Below are 17,726 nucleotides of genomic sequence, written 5' to 3'. Positions count from 1 at the left end.
ATTTCAGCCTTTCAGGAACCAGCCATAGGAGTGCCAGAACATGGGTGGTTTCATTGTGGCACAAAATCACATTTTATCTAGCAAAATATCTCTGGCCAGATAACTGCTTACTTTGCTGCTTGACCACCTACCCCCTAAGAACACTCTCGTGCATCTCGTGCTGTGTATTCAGGTCACTAACAGCAGTTTTGATCATCTGCTGTGCTTTAAGGTGACCGAGTCCCCATCTCACCAGCCTGTTACTCTTCCTGTGCACTTCTGCTTCACTCCTCTGTACAGGGCCCTTATGGCTTCTCCGAAATCCTTCACCCCCTGCTCCTCAGACCAGCCAAATAAAAGCATGCAAAAGAAGCCAGGAGCTAGAAAGCCAACAGGGACTTGCACTACCTACAATGCCTGCTCCAGCGTGGGGCTAAATGCTCTTCTCCCATCCATTTAGAGCAACTTCAGTGAAATCAGTGAACTTCTGTTGATGTAAGTCCACATCTAGTTTGAAGAAAATCTGTCCTTAAATTATGCTTGGTTGTGACTAAGCCACATTAGCTCTGGCCATTCCCATGTTGGCTAAGCATGCGCATCAGTCAGACAATGCAAACTGTTGCTTGGTTTAATCTGATTCAGATTAAACAGATTATGTTCTGGTTAACAATATGTAATCTGTTATAATCTGTTATAACCATGTCCAACAGCTCTTATTAGGAGTTGTTCTTTTGTCTTTGCTAACAGCAGCATATCTGTGGCTTCCCTTTTGTCCCTCCTTGTAACCAACTACTTTACTAGCCAATCCTTTGGCCACTCAGCACAGCCCTGCACAACTCAGACCACCACGAAGTAACCATAGCAAGGGAAAGCTGTGCACTCCTTGTCCATCCAGAGAGCCACTTTCCTTTCTGATACCCACTGAGATGCCCTGAGATCTTTTTCCAAAAACGATCCCTTAGACTGGCTGCATATTCAAAATGAAAGCATGGGCTTTAACCTGGAATTCCTGCGTATTTCCTGAAAATCTGACCCCTTCAATGCTGTTTCAAGTGGCTGCATGCATCAGGTGCCCTTTTTTAAGAATCGTGGCCAGCACAACTGAGCAGAGCAGTAAAACAACTGCAGTTCAAGACAGCTCCCCTTCAGGCTGCCCTTTGTTGTCAGCCAGGAGAATTTCCCCAAAGATTACCTATAAGAGTCCATCAGCCCATAGCCTAACAGTGATGCACACGGCCATATGTTTAGAGAGTCCTGCAAATGGGGAAGTGGAAAGTGGTCCCATGTCAAGGTCAAGAAAAACACTGCTTTTTTTTTTTTGTCACCGAGGGAAAGTTAACGCCTACAGGCAAACAAAGTCCTTCAGGGATGATGGAGGGCGTGGGGAGGGAGCTGATTTATTTGGGCATGTAGGCGGTGGAGTAGCTACTGAGAAACTCAACCCCTCCCCTCCCACATCTTCCCCCCAGGCGATCCTCACGGGCCATCAGATGTGCTCTGCTTGCTACAAGCCAGTTTGGAACTACAGCCAAAACTATTTTTGCTTTCTTAGTGAATGCAAAGCGATCCAATTCAAAAGAGGAAAAGAAAAGGAAAACACGCAGCGATCAGTAAAACCTCCCCAAAACAGAAATCACAGCACTCCTCAAATGCTTATTTATATTTATACACTATCCCTTCATAATAAAAAAGTCACTGAGGTCCCTTTCAAACTACAGGTCTGCAATTTTAGCAATGAAAGGGAGGAGGTTAGCATTCCCAGGATCTATAAAGCTATAAAATCAAGCTGAAATATTTCTGCTATAATTCCGCAAGTCACCAAGGAGGACAAACTAATTCAGTGAGTGGTAATTCATCAATTTCGTAATGTGACAGGTGGCATTTGTCACACAAATTTCACTTTGTCCGTTAAGGAATGGCATCACCCTGTGCTCCTCATTTTCCTGGCAACCTTCAGGATCCTGCCTAGCCAACAGCATCAGTGACAGCATGGCAGACCTGTGCTGGTGCCTCTGAAATAAAAGAAAAAAAAAAAAAGGATGCTGCTTTACATGATAAATGTGTGTAAATCTCAGATCCATTTTTTCCAGAGTCAGTCCCAAGGAAGCTTCTTATAAGCAGCGCAGGTTAACACCACATCACATATTTCACAATTCATGAGCATGTGGGCTCTTCCATTTTCAAAGACAAATGATTTCACATGTGCAGATGTACAGTCACGGGCCTCCACAGGCAGCTCACATTACAAAGTTAAAACCCCGTATATTTGTACTCGGGTAGCAGAACTGTCCAATAAATCCAGCCACTTGATCTTCATTATATCATTTGCGGGTTCAGGTCCGCACATGGGGCACGGGAGCTGAAAATCTCATAGATAACAGGGCATAACAAGCGCACTGAAAAATGAAGTCAGGGAAGCCAAGGTCAGGTCTTAAGGGCTGGCAAGTGAGCGATTCATAATTCTGCTGTTACATTATAATACAGATATGTAACAGCCCAATGCACACAAGCAGCGGCTTTGGATGAGGTCAGTTTCAGCTCAAGTCACTAGATAATTTAAATCTTTAATACTGGAATCCACTAGAAATGAGATTTTAAAAACTCAAGTAAGCTTTCGTTTAAGGGAGTGCAAAGAGCTGTGATGACACTGCTGTCTAAGCATCGTTCTTTCCTTGCTGACGCTGGCTGTTCGGAGGAACGTATTGTAGCACAGAGGTACCCGAGGACGGTGAAAGTAGGCAGCTTTGGAAATACATCTCATAAAAGCCTTTTTAAAGCATGAAATGCACTGGTTCATTTTCTTAGCAAACATGCCCACTGTTTCTAGGGACACTTCCATTTGAAATACAATGATTTCCCTGCATCCTCCCATGTACCTCTCCCAGAATAATGGGATCACACCAGCAGTTCATCAGCTCCTGGGATCACCCCAGCTGCCAGGAGCAGCAGAAGCATCCTGGGAATGGCTGTGCTCACCCTCCTACTTTTCTAAAAATCACACTATCTCACTTGTAGGGTTCCCATCATGAGCCCATTCACCTTTGGCTGCCTGAATAATCTGCAGAGAGATGTGGATGGCTCCTTGGGGCAAACCAGTCCCTTTGAGAAATGCATCGTCCTCAAGGAGTGCCCCTTCTGCCCCGGGATGCAGGAGAGTTAGGGTGACAATGCTCCTCATTAGGGTGCCCTGTATAAGGGTGATGAATATGAGCCTGGATGGCTCATTTCAGCCTGGGAGCACACATCTTGGCTCTCGCTGGAGCCAGTGGGAGTTGTACCACTTGGTGTAACAGAGATGAGTCTTCATCTCTGTGGGCACCTTCATTACTCATGTGAAATTTATAAGACATTATGTGAGTAGCAGCGTTAAAAGGACACTTGGCGGTTAAGTTCATGGGTTAATTATGCAAACAGTGTTTTCCCCCAGCACATGTACATTTGCTGTCTTCTACGCTTCATTCGTTGCTCACTAACTCTTGTACTGTGAGAAAATACAAGTGGGAATCCCAGCTGTCTTTCATTATAACATTTTATGTGCTACTGTCTGAGTTACTCCTGGGATTCTCAAGGATCACACACACACACACACAAATGTATATAAATGGTTCTACGACATCTTTAGCTACAGCACCAAATATTTAATTTCTAAGGGTTTCACAAAGCTGGCATGTATGACAGAAAGAATTTGTATTGTTTGCTCTATGGAAAGGCTCAATGCCTGAGCTGAGCTCTCAGTCCTGCTTTGCTTCAGAGAAAATTATAGTATTTTTTCCAAATATTCTAGCTATCTAACATGTTTAAGAAAAATAGAAAATATTTAGGCTTTAGGGGCCTTCTGTTAGAGGTCAATGTGCTACCCAGTGATGTACATGCTACCCACTTTGTGTATTCCAGTGCCAAGATACAAAGTCATTCAACCTATACTTAAGGTTAATAACAGCAACAGATCAGAGCCCTGCTTATGTTTTCCATAGGTTGACATGCAAATATGGCCCGGGTCACAGGGTTCGAGACTTAAAAATTAAACATTTGATTACATAAATTTGCTCATCAGCTGGCAGAAGTGAAATGCATACATGGAGAGCTTTAAATTAGTTTCAGTTTTACCACCACTATGTATCATGGTGATCCTGTAGTTGGTTTGGCTATTTCTGTTTCACTGAGAGAAGTGAGACTGAATGCATACAAAATGGCTGATATGGTACTGTAGTTTGTTGTAGTTTGTTGTAGTTCTTGTTTCAAAATGAAAGAGTCATATTGTCTTAGCTCCTTTAGTCTATGGGACTGAAGACATTTCCCTTTCCACAAAAAAAAAAAAAAATTAAAAAATGGATCTTGCGAAATCCAGATAACATTTTAAAATTAAAAAATATGAACCAGCAGGAATGACAGAGGCAGTTGCTAGAAGGGCTTACTGTACTGGATAGAGATTAGAGGATTTATTTCTACTTCAACAACAGCACAATTAAAAGTCAGAAGATAAGTGGTAAATATAACACCCTTGCTATAAATATTCTAAAAGAGAAGAATTCTGAACATGTCAAAAGCACAACGTTTAAGAAGGTATTCACTGAATCCCCTATGGCTCAACGGCACTTTTTATTTATTCATGCTTCCTAGTTTTTTTTTTTAAACTCTAACATGAATTTAGCATGATTTATTAGCACATCGATTAAAGGTGTTTGTTGCAGAACATCGTACTTTCATGTATCTGCTAACAAGGTAATTTGCAAATGTGTTTTGGAAGGAAAAGCAAAAAAGAGAAAGAAAATACAGCCCTGTGCTACATAAAGCCACATAAACTTGGAATGTTCTCCCACAATCTGCACCAGCAGAATTTTAGTACAGCCATAGAAACAAACCCCAAAAGCCCCAAGACCCACACCCAACATCTTCTCCTTCCCCAAAAAAACATCAGTGTGGTGTCCCACCTGCTTCTGCTGACCTGCTCAGTGCATTATGCTCCGGGGATCGCCCCCAGAGCCAGCGTTGGGCGCTGGTGGTACTCACTCATGCGAGGGGACACCGTTGGCGACGACACCTTCATAGTGGCTGATGCCCTTCTGCTGGGTGACGCTGATCTGCCCGCCCAGCTCATCTGCGATGATGCCCGCGTGTATCGCTGACTTGCACAGCAGCGACGTCTGAAAGGCAGAAGGCAGCACACCAAAACACTCAGGGGATGGGGCTGAAATAACAGTAATGCTCCCACTCCCAAGCCACTCTTAGTGTTGGAGCACAGAACAGCCTGCACAGGCACAAGAGCAATAGCAAGTGTGTGTATGGGGGGGCACCCACAACAGGAATCTTTGAAACAAAATACATCTGTTTCCAACATATGATTTTTATTTTTGCAAACAAGAAAGCTAATGATCTGGTTCTGGGAAGGTGCTATAAGGTTTTAACCTAATAAATACCTGGCCTGCCTCAGGAAAACAAAGTCAAAGGCAACACGACCAGCCTTCTTTGCAAAGGGAAAATCAGAATTACTTCCTGAACTTACCTGAAGGCAGACCTGTCTGTTACTGTGTACTGCCTTAGGATTTGAGGCATGGTATGCACTGGGAAATTCAGCTGTGTGTCATTCACATGGGCACCTCCACCACTTTCCAAGCTGGGGTGCCTGACTGTCCCCTCCGGGGAGGGCTGGGTGTGCTGGGGACACAGGGGCAGCAGAGCACGTGGAGCCCTGAAGGCCCTTCCCATCAGAAAGCTGAATCCCGTGTTCACGGCGGAGGGAAATTTTCTTTCAAAAATTCCTCCGCCTAGATAAGATCTGCATGAGGTCATGCCATGTGCTGCTGTTCTTTTCTAATCGCCCTGTACAGCAGGAATAACTCCAGCTAATTAGAGGGCGATGTGGCATTTCTTTGTTTTTTCAGCTCTGCTGTTCTCTGGGATGGGGCGGTGTGCTTGAGTAACTGGACAGACAGGTTGGACGTGAACACTGGCATTTTGGAAACTCAGCAACTGCTTTACTTGTGATAGGGTGGGATTTTGCTTCAGTGATAGGATTCAGCTTACTCTGCTGTGAAAGACGTGAAGATTTCAGAGGCATGAAGGGAGGGAGGCGAGGGGCACAGAGAAGGCAGAACAATGTGTGGTACGAACTGCGGGTAAAACCACTTGGGCAAATTCATTTTAAAGATCAAGCAGTTAATAAAAAATGATCCAAGAGGTTTTTAGTTATCAGTGGGATGTGATTAAGCAGAGTACAATATTTATTTCATCTCAGAGCAGATTCCTGGGATACTGCAAACAAAATCTTAAAGAAAACCCACAAGTTACTGAAATGCTTTTTATTCCTGCACAAGATAACTTTAGAAAAGAAATGCACACGGACTCCAAACAAGTAAAAAATGAAGTCACAGGAATATTTAGTACATTGAAGAGCACTCCCTCAAGAGGGAAAAACCCCGTGCAGCCAAAAAGCCAGAAAACTATAGCAAGTTTAGTCGACAATCAGTGGACTTTGTTCTCACACGATTGATTAGCCTGTTTGAAAAGTGTCTCGGTGTGCTTATACACTGATAACACACCAATATACTGATAGTAAAAGGTATATCTAACACAGATGGGAAGAATTATTGACAAAAACCAAGCAGCAAAAATTGAGACCAAGTTGTGCTATACAACTGAGCAACAGATTCTTATTTATTTATTTATTTATTTATATATTTTTTCATTTTTTCCCTCATTATCCTGAGTACTTACATCTCTGTATCCTTCTCCTATATTCCCAGAAATGTCGCCTGCAATGTCTCTGCAGCCAGCAGGACAGTATCTGCTGTAGTAAAAGAACAGAGGCTTGCTTAAAAAACTGGACTGTAATGATGGCACACAGAAACAAACCCATGCAAAAGAAATGCTCTCAAACCCACAGTTATTTTAGCAGTAAGTTCTGGCTCATCACATATCATTGACTATAGAGGGTAAATAAAAGTGGCCCTGAATAGACTGCACATAGCAGCACACAAAGAATCAAAACAGCAGTTTTCCAAGTGCATTTTTGTTCAGTTCTGTTGTTCTAGAAATGCTATTATGCACGCTTGCAGCCCAGCCCAGATAAGAAGCCTGCATGCACATCCAGGCGGTAACCAGCAAAGTACAATTTATTACCATTTCAAATCCTATCAAGGAGCCAAGAAATTATAGCTTGTCCTCAGATAATCTTTTATCAGCTGGGGCGTGATCTGCTCTCAGGAGACGCAATGGAATTCAAGGCTACTTTGAATTTCAAAGTGGAAACTCTTTTTACATATACCATACGCATGTATGCCCAAATGAGAATTGCTGAGAGCTCTGTAACTCAGCAGAGGAACTTGTTTTCCTGGGCTGCAGACTTCCATTCTGTACTACTGCTTCTCATAGCCAGGCCTGACACTATTACGGCGTTGTAGCTCAAAAACTCCTCCAGACAACTAAGACTGTATATGTCTTAGGTGACATTTTACAACAATTAGACAAGACGCCAGAAAAGTAAACGACAGCACAGAGTGGTGTAAAACTTCTTTACCTGTATTCAGTCTTTGTGTAGTGGTTTGCTCGTTCCAAACATGTGATTAGATCTGTGAAAAGTTTACAAATGTCAATCCCAGCCAGAGGACAAGGAAATATAGAAGAACATTTGGCTAAACATAAAATTGCATTTGAAGACCTCTCTGTAATACTTGCACAACTTTATTAGAAGTAAAACAACATCTAAGGATTTCCCTCATTCTTTTCATCTCCCTCTTCTACTCATGCTTTATGCCCCTTCATCAAAGATGCACAGATCCCCAGAATATTAAATGTAGGATTTGTATCTTAACCTCTACAATCTCTTCATCCTATCACAGTGTGGTAAAAGCCCAAAATACCAAAGGTATTTTCTTTTTCACCGGGCCTGTACTGCGAATTATCTAGGCAAGATTTCAGCAGCTGTTAGATCTGCTTAATGTTACAATTGCTTCTTGCACACAAGCTATTAAAAATATGATGGTTCATGCTAATAAGATACCAGAAATATTTAGGACCAAACATTTGGGACAAAGTTTATGCGTAGGGAAGATAATGAAATAGAGAGTACAATGCTGCTTATCCTTCAGAAACAGTACTTTACCTGGATGATCACTACTGGCGTAGGACAACAGAAAGCCCCGTCCTGACACGTGGGATCCACTCTCAAAGCGAATAGTCGCTTCGTTGCTGTCCAGAATGATTTCTTTGGGGACAGGCATCATATTACCACAGTAGGGCCCTACAGACAGAACGGAGATTTCAGAGTTTAGATGAGATAGTTAGGCTGGAGTATTCTTGTGATTAGCAGAGAGTTTCATAACATGCTCATTCTCCTTCAGTATAATCCAAATGTTGACAAGAGGGTTTGAACTTCAGTCCTTTATGGGTATGAGCTCCAGCGTTACCCTGACAAAGAATGGCAAGAATCCAATCGTCTCTTCATGGCATAAATTCTAGTATTAAGATCTCTCATTGCATAAGCCTCAAGAGAATGATTAATGCTCTTCCACCTTTGAAGTACAGTGTTCTTAAAAGCAGCAGTAACTCATTAGAGAAAAGAATAAAGAGAACATTTAAAGGCAATCCAAGGAATCTACACAGGGTGTGCTAGATAAACTCTCCAGATGCATACAGCTGAGGCTGCTTCAGCATAGCAGCTATTCAGAAAAGGCTAAGATCACAAACAGTGTACCTGGTCTTAAGGGATGTGTGTGCCACGAGTCATGTACAACTAAGCAGTACTGCTTTGCTCAGAAAATTTCTGCATTTATTTGCCTTTTAAAAACATCATCAGTCCATTGAAACCCAGAGTTCAAGTTTCCAGAGTTTTAGATGAAATAAAGAGGAAGAGGAAGGGGAAGGGAGCAGGAAAAGGAGACACGAGTCTTGCACCTACGTTGAATTAGATAAGAGTTTTATAGCTACCAACTGCAATACGTTGGAGCAGTCCGCAGGACACTCCTTTGTTGCCACAGCAGGCATGTCTGGGACTCTTTGTGACTACATTTGCTCCTTCAGAAGTCAGTTCCTGAGGGGAACTTGCTTTTGAAATCACCATAGTCTTTGCTCTTCTGTCACCACGCCTGGGTGCAAACACTTGTCCCTGGCTGCCGTCAGATGTAGAAAATCATAAGCAATTTGGGTCTGCTTCTTTGAATTTATGGTGATGCTTACAATATAAACCACTAAATAAGAGGTTTTGTAAAATGACAAACATATTTTCCTAAGAGAAAAAACAAACAAGACCCTTTAAAAGCCCTCAGACCACGTGTTTTCTTGAAGTGTATGACAGCTTCTGTATACTAAAGCAAGTTGTTAGGATAAAAAATGATCCCTTTGATTTTTCCTGGACAATCTCATTTTCTTGGTGGTGGTGGACACCTTATGGTAACTTGGAACTGACTTCTGAGATACATGTACAAGAAGCTATAGTCAAAGCGCAGCACAAATTTTGTGTGTAGTAAAACAGGCTTCTAAAAGCCTCTTCATTTTATTTGATATTCTTTGGGGGTGGGGAGGTGTCTTTCCCAAATAGTTCACCAATTTTAAAGCAACTACAAGATCAGCCCATAGAGTAGCCCAGTCAGAGGCAATGACAGCCAGCTGTCAGCAGAGTGGGACAAATTAAAGGAGGAACTCTGTCTTTTGGCTTATAAAAATTATAAGGCAAAGCCAGGCAGGCAGAGAAACAAGTGACAATTGTGACATTTCCCTCGAGTACTCCTGTGTTGAAAATGACTCACGACTTAGTCAGAGAAAACAATGTCTATAAAAAGGGTTAAACAAATTGCTTAGGAAATGAACTTATCAAAAAGACAGCATTTGACACTGTGTCATACCAGACAACTGCACGAGTGATTTATTTGAGAAGGTCTTTTGTGTCAGATTGCAGTGGGAGAAGTAAAGTGCTAACTTAAAATTTTACTTTTTTTTTTTTTTTTTTTTTCCTCCAGAGTGGAGAAAGAGAGAGAGAAAGGGGAAGAAGAAAGGAAGGCATTGTGTTTCTTCAAAATAGCAAGATTGAGAAAGCTTTAATCTTTTTCTTCTCTCAGGGACTGACTACATGTTTTCTCACCAATGCTCTTTGGCTTTTTCCCTTGCAGTGATTTGCAGTGACCTATCAACTCTGTAGGTATAATTTAGATCGCTGACTCACTCAACCGCACACTGGCTGGAGCAGGACTGTGTGTCTCCTTCAGCAGCAAGTCTACATGTGTCCCAGGTAATTATACAAACAAATCACACATAACAAGAAAAAATAATAAAATAAAAAAAATCTAGACTCATGGAGTTGTATAATATGAAAGCCAGTAATTCAGATACAATCAACTTAAGAAATCAGCGTGCAATGCCTGAAGAGAAGTTTCTACTGTTAAGTATTAAATCCAATATGGGTTACAAAGCTATCGTTATCTCACAGTTATGCCAAGTTATGCAGGTCTGGTGTACCCAGAGACTCCAATGGGTAGCTCCACACTAAGGGAACCCAGGACTAATTACTTCAAGGATATAAAAGCAAGAAGTAGAATCCACTGCAGGGATTAATATCTTTCCAAATGTTTATCAGTTATCTATCTGCATAGATTAAAAAAAAAAAAAAAAAAAAAAGGCATTTATAAACACCAGAGAGCATTCACTTGTTCTTTGTTCCAAACAGATGAAGCCTTGCACATATTTCGACACAGCTCTTCTCAAGAATTCAGTTAGTATCAGCAATACACAACCAAGTCTTCAGCCTTCTGTGAGATCTAGTAAAGCTTAATTCCAGGCTACCAAATACAGAAATTAACACTCAGAGCTAAGGTTTAGGAAAAAAAAAGCATTAACTCACATGTAATTTTTGTTTTTGGAGATAGTTTTGCCTTTACTACATGAAAGAACAACAGATGTGCAGTCAGTTTTTATGAAAAGGTGTTATTTCTTGCTCTTTAGTGCTTATAATGACCAATATTGACCAATGTAAGCATATTTAAATTACTTAATAATACGGTTTTCTGTTTAGCAGCTCCTCTCCTTTGTCCTGTGTTTGCAGAGTGGCCTTTTTGACCTCTGATTCTCATTTTCCTCTCAGTCAATTCATTACACATTGACAGTTTTTCAAGAAATTCCCCAGGTAATAACCGGTAGTGCTTAGAAAACAAAACTCTTCAGGGTCAAGGCAGTTCTTTGGGTTCAGTTTTGACAGAGAATTTTACACTTTGATCCGTTTTCGAATTTTCTTCAGAAAAATATGATTGTTCTTAACCACGTGTACTCTTTCCTGTGTACTTCCATACAGTAATTCTCCATCTAATTTCATGTTGAAAAAGGCAGAGAAAGGTTACCCTCCCACGCTTCCAACGTTTCAGCTCATGGTGTGCCTGAGTTAGATGCACTTACACTACACATAGTAACACCCAGCATGGTTGTTCTCCATTGACTTACCTAGTCTCCCATCAATGTACTTACTGTAAGATTTCATAGACGTTAAGACTAAAACCACTCAGCACATGCAGTGATTGGACTTAATCTGAAAACAGCCTGTCTTAGGCAGTATTTTTGAATTGTGATTGAAGTGACAAGATCACACGTCAAAAATACAGTTTTAGCATCTACTTTTAAGACTCGTATGTGCTCCCTGTCTTCTCTGTCCATTTCACCAAGGATCTGTTGACTTCTCCAGGCTGTCTATATGAATAACTGAACAACCTCAGTGGGGAGGAGGGATGAAGGCACAAGCCTTGGTTTGTGCCTGTATACAATGAAGGGGCTTGTTTAAAGAGCCCTGTTAACTTTTACTGCAGCATTTTGACTTGACTCTGCACAAAAATTTAATTTCTAAACTTGGGACTAAGCCAGAAGATTTTAAGATCCCCTTTTAAAATCGCCAGATCCCGTTATCAGTTTTTAATCTTCTGATGTTGTGAGGTGGGTTGCTTTGCATATTCGGCTTGACAAACGAGTCACCAATGTTGATCTCTCTCCCTGTTTCCTGTTTAAGCGACTCTGTGGGATGTCTGCTAGGCTAAGTAGGCAGGATTATTTGGTTTGTTTACTAAGAACAAAGAAAGGATTTTGATTTAATAAACAGATGTGTTCCATGTCCTGAAACTGAGTAGGTGTTCTTCACATTTCAGTGTTACTATATCCACATGCCAGGGCCTTTTTTTCTTTTGGTGTCTCACTAATGAGCTGACCCAAGTGTAGTTCCGTCTGTTCACTCCAGATTCATTAATATATATGTATTTTTTTAAATTCTGCAAGAGAGCTATTAGGAGCTTATGGATTGTGAATGTACCTATTTTAATATTCTCTATAATTAAATTAACATTTAATGCCTTTCCTCCAGAACTCCTGATCTGTTGATATGGTTTAGGTGGCTTAAATGAAATACTCTTATTTTGAAATTATTGTCTCCAAACAGTATTAACATCCTGTGAAATACACAGTAAATTGTCTCATGGATATCCTTTGGCTGGCGTGTCTGGAGACAGATGAGATTATTTTATGCTTTGTTTATTTTTTAAATTTTAGCAATAGTCTACTGCTTTTGTCTTTTTCATAATAGTGTTGTCTTGCAAATCTGATGATCTTTACAGCATTGTCTTCTTTTATGAAGTCTAGTTTACTTCTGCTGTCAGCCAGTCTCTGGCATATTTCCTGAGATTACTTTGTTGAGTTGTGCTCCTTTACTCTTTCTACTTCCCTCAAGAAGCACTGTGCCTAGAGGACTCACTTCTTTCACACCAACTGGCAATGCCTACATGCTGCTTGTTTCTGTAGTATTTGCTATTTTCTGCTTTTTTTTTTTTCTTTTTTTTTTTTTTTCTGTAAGGCTTTTTTCTTTCTTTTAAAAGCAATTCTTTTTGTCTTTGCCTATTGCGCGTCTGGGCCATTCTGCTTTCAAATTCCTCATCTTCATTTGAATTCTCCACTTGGATGTTTGAAGAGATCACTAGAAAACTTAGTTTAGATATAAACTCATAAAGACCTATGGTTCCACGGACAATCTCCCTTTCTGCTTTCTGTCTTTAACATTAGACTTGAAGAACAACACATCTTATGAGCAATGTGTGCAATGATCCTAGGGTTATGCTTCTCCAGAATTATCATTTCCTAAAGAGTTTGTATGGGAAATGTTTTAAATTGTCATCTTCCCTTTTGTCAAACAATATGACTTGAAAGTACCTCAATAGTAGGGTAAGAACAGGAGATGCGATGAACGTGGATTATGCTTGCTTCATTTCTGAGCTAAAAACTCAGCCAGTGTGCAAGTCTTTCACAAACAGCTCACAAAAACTGCAAGGCTGTTTTATGAAAACATATGCATTCTTGAAATTTGTCTCCATCCCACGTTCACAGAAATGCTTCACTTTCATAAGAAGTAGCTGAGCATAACCAGTAGTTCTTCCTCTCCTATTACCAAGAAAGAGAGAAGAGAAACCTCTTCTTTGCTCCGAACCTGTGATGAACAAGCGCTGGGGTAACCAGCACCACCCACAAGGATGTGCCACAAGATGAAAAGCGCAGGTTCACGTCCTTCTCTGCAGGACATGGGGAAAGTGGTGTTAAAGCTCAGTAGATATGAGTTGATAGGGTAGTCACACTCATTAGTCAGGATGAAACAGTCTGGTTATTCAATATTTAACTGTACAACACAGGCTGACCTCAGAATGAGTGTAAGTGGTTCTTGTTTTAAGAAAAAATATATAACTTTTAGTTTGTGTCTAAAAGGTTGCCAAAGATTGTGATAAAGGAAATAAAAAAGTATCCAAATAGAGTTGGGCTGGAGAAGTAATTACAGTTTAAAAACGAAAGATCTGGGCCACCTGCTCCCACAGTCTGTAGGTCTGCCTGCTTGACCCCAAACGAGATCTCCCCTTGTACTGTGGTTTTAGCTAAACCCACAGACAGAAGCATAGCAACAGCTAGGAACCTTTAGTAAAGAGCTATACCTCTTTAACAACAGCAACAACAAAATAAAACCCAGAAAAATACACAATACGATTTATGCATCTAAAAGGACTAAAAGGTCATTTGATAAAAGAAAAGCAGGCCTTCTTTGCTCTATAAGTAAATCTTTCCAAAGCTAAAACCTTGGGCTTCTGTAACCCCTCAGGTGAAACCCAACTGTTAAAAGAGCTTTGACTGTTAAGAAACCGCTTAACTTGATCTTCAGCGAGAACTTGTCTGGGCATTTCACTGGATTTCCTGAAATACCAGAAACAATACTGTAATAACAAGTTTCCTTTGAGGGGTGAAAAAGAAACCTGGGCACACCCTTTATTCAAGCAAGACACTTATTACAATCTATAATACGGAAAGACTGGTTCGATGAATCGCCTTCAGCCACGATGACAGGTATGAGGCGTTGGAAGGCACTTGGATCTCCTGCACACCTGCATGCGTGCGCACACACACACACACACACACACACACACACACACACGTGCACACTCACTCTCAGCAGCCATCAGACACTCACACATCAGTAAATGCTCAATTTCCCTAACAACCCTTAGAGACTGGCTGCGGAGAGGAGAAAGCATTTTCAGTAATTTCTCTTGCTATTTCACACTAGTTACTGACTGCAAATTATGCAAGAACAAGTTAACTGCACTAACTCTCCAAATTATTACTAGTCACTCAGCAGATCTGACATCCACCCCATAGGAACACATCAACCTCCTACTGACTGCAAGTGAATGGAGAACTAAGTAGGCACTTATCTGTTCTTTAATCTCTTTCCAGTCAAGGCTGATGATCATCTCACAAAATTAAGGGAAAAGATGCTAAACCCTTAGATAGGGAAAGAGTGAAGAAAGCAAGAAAAAGGGTCAAAAGAAATACAGGAATCTGATAAAGTCATGAAAAGGAGCTGACTAAAAGCCGTTCCTGTTGAACTTTAAGAACATGCATGTTAATACATTCATGAGCAGTGCAGCAATGGCTGCTGTGTGCTTGAGAACGACAGGGACCACATGGTTAATCTTGTTTTCACATATCCCTTTAACTAATTAAAAAATCAAAAGCTCTTTTCAGAGCTCAGTATTTTTAATATGCTCAGCTAATGCAATTAACTCTAGAAGAAAGGCATTTCAGTAAAGGCTGCACCTTGTCCATGCTGTGAGATCATGCTTTCTATTATCATCTATTCTATATTCCTTTTGTGGGAGTAAAATAAATAAACAAACACCACCCTATTTTCATCCAGTGCAAAGCCATGCCTTTGAAAAGGGACATTATAATATATTTAGTTCTCCTGGAGACAGCATGTGCAAAGATGTGTTAACATTGAAAGATTTGTCAGACAAAGGTGACTCAGTTTCACCAAGACTGGTGTTAGACTGACTACCTTTGCCGACTGATGATTAATGTTTTCACATCTAAGTCTGGATACAAAGGTAGCAGTTTGAAAGAAAAGACTTGTTACAGGGTTGTTCTTCTGGTTAACATAGAGGAAAATAGTGTGCAGAATAATAACCCTGAAATACAGTGTTCAGCCACTTTATGTCTCCAATTTTAGAGCTTCATTAAGATTACTTAATGACTATCTTTTGATGGCAATATCATAGAAATATAAATGCAATGGCTGCCTTCATAGGTTCATCAAAGCTGAGAAGTATCAAAGGTGAGAAGAGCTGTGGTGTAAAGTTTGTGTTCCAGCTGAGCAGGGAGGCTTTAGTAAATCAGTGTACACAACACTACGTGCTTTTGCAGGAAGGAATTAAGTCCACAGTACTCTTGGGGTCAGACTACAAAATTAGAGGAATGCCCTGAACCTAAATAAAACTCCCAAATTAGTGTTCTGCTGTGTAATCTGTAGTCATGGGCATACTAAAGTGAAGAAATCACCTGGCTAACATAAATCCACTCATTTGTGTATAACAGCTTCCCTTTAGGGCATGGAACATAAATACCCTGAATGTGAACAGAGTTGCTCCTTGTGTATTCCATGAATCCCAGAAGTTTATAATGATGAATGAATCAGTGTTATATATAAAGAGTTGTGGGAGAAATCTGAAATGAAAAGAATATTTTGCCATCTGAAGACTTGTTTACACTAATGTTGTATTTACATGCATATAGTGTGGTGCTTTGCCTCTGACCAATTTTCTAAGCTTCAGATACACTCCTGAACAGGAGACTGTATGCATACTGATGTTGCCTCTCCTGTGTTCTGTGGAATTTAAGAGACCAGAATAGTATTTAAACCGTATTTCCCTTTGGACCTTATTTTCTGATAATTGCATACCTCAAAGAGCAGAGGCTGTCTGGCTAATTTGAAGTATGAGCAATATTCAAAGTGCCAGGCTTCATAGTTAGCTTTTTGAATTTTCCTTTTTAAACCCAGGTCAAATACAGACACCCCCAAGCATTCAAACATTAGTTTTTAATTGTTCCGATGTTTTCAATGACTGAAAAACATTTTTTAAATCTCCATTATCCTATTAAGGAATTTCAGTGGCAAAGCTCAATATCTTCTTGGCTGAAGGGAAGATGCTGACCTGCTTGTAAATTATTGTGAAGAGGAGAGAGCTGTGGAAAGGAGATCTAGGCTCAGAACAGCTACCTAAAAGGACACACAACAAAACTGACTGTACTTAGCCATGCCTACTCCCAGAGCTTCTTTTGCTTACACAAATGCATATTAAATCCCAGAACTATAGCAAAACTGTTGAAACAACTCGCTTAGAGAAGTCCTAATCTCATTTGTAAATTCCCATGCCTTTTAAAACACAAATGGTGCTGTGAATTTATGCATACAGCCCTATTTCCTCACTGCACAGATTCACCTGAAAGTAAAGCGAAGTCTCTGTACGTAGGCTAGTGTGAAAGTCTACAGCAAGCTGCAGACCAGAAAAACTATTGCAGATAACATGTCTGCTTAAGCCACAAAACTTGTTTAATCAGATATAAGCAAAATCTGCTAATTGTGCAGTTCATTACTGAGAATGCAAATTATAGTCCACATGCATCAGACATTACCAATCAGGTATGAAAATGGGTGTGGGAATACTTGAAAGAAATTCATTACATGGATTTGATTGCATAATACACCAGTATTCCGTTTATAGGCTGAATAACTGCGTGACTGAGCTATGTGAAGATGCCTTGGGGCCGGTGTGTAAGGAGCCAAAATTTCAATCAGCATTCAAGCTTCATTTTTCACTTCAAAAAACAATATATTGATTTATCCTTGTTTCCTAGATAAGCCTTTGATTAGAAATGTTAAGATAATATCAGTAAAAATTATTCAAAGTTATGATAATGCAACACTAAACACGTAACACTCACTGCCAAGTACAGACAACATGCTTCAGGTGAACAGAATTCGTTACTTACAGGTAAACGAACATAAACATAAATACAAAATACATAAATCCAAGCACACACAAACAGAAGCGTTCCTTATGCCTCAAATCAAGCTATACACAAGGCTTAGATATCAGCATGTCAGGGTTCACTCTTGTTGAAGGCTGTTTCAAAATATAATACCTCCCTCCTGATGAACAATAATTACCTTTACCTTCGTTTGTGAGAGAAGCTTTAGTACCTCACCTGATCTTATCTTACCAGATGAGTTATAGGCCTATCATGCTCGTGAATGAAAGGCAATCATCCCTCTTTACTATTATGAGTCCTGAGTCTGGGAGAACCACACACTTCACTGAGACAAGCAATGAGCTGGGTGACCTTGAAAACCTGCAAAAGCTCTGTGTAGCTTATCTCTTCATTTGCTTTTTCCACTGAACCTGTTCTGCCTG

General features: G+C 40.4%; 1 protein-coding gene across 1 annotated transcript in view; it reads right to left on the bottom strand.

Moving 5' to 3' along the window:
- Positions 1 to 17,726, bottom strand: part of DCBLD1 (discoidin, CUB and LCCL domain containing 1) — a gene marked incomplete at its 5' end in the record, with an annotated part of 48,694 nt that overhangs the window by 13,827 nt on the left and 17,141 nt on the right. Inside the window, 4 exons of the mRNA XM_082756651.1 lie at positions 4,990 to 5,123; positions 6,694 to 6,766; positions 7,496 to 7,547; positions 8,081 to 8,218. Of these exons, the coding sequence (XP_082612777.1) occupies positions 4,990 to 5,123; positions 6,694 to 6,766; positions 7,496 to 7,547; positions 8,081 to 8,218 (397 nt within the window). The remainder of the gene's footprint in view (positions 1 to 4,989; positions 5,124 to 6,693; positions 6,767 to 7,495; positions 7,548 to 8,080; positions 8,219 to 17,726) is intronic.

This window comes from Aythya marila, assembly GCF_965140915.1.
Source record: "Aythya marila genome assembly, chromosome: 3".
Taxonomy (NCBI): Eukaryota; Metazoa; Chordata; class Aves; order Anseriformes; family Anatidae; genus Aythya; species Aythya marila.
This window is presented reverse-complemented; position numbering and strand designations above follow the sequence as displayed.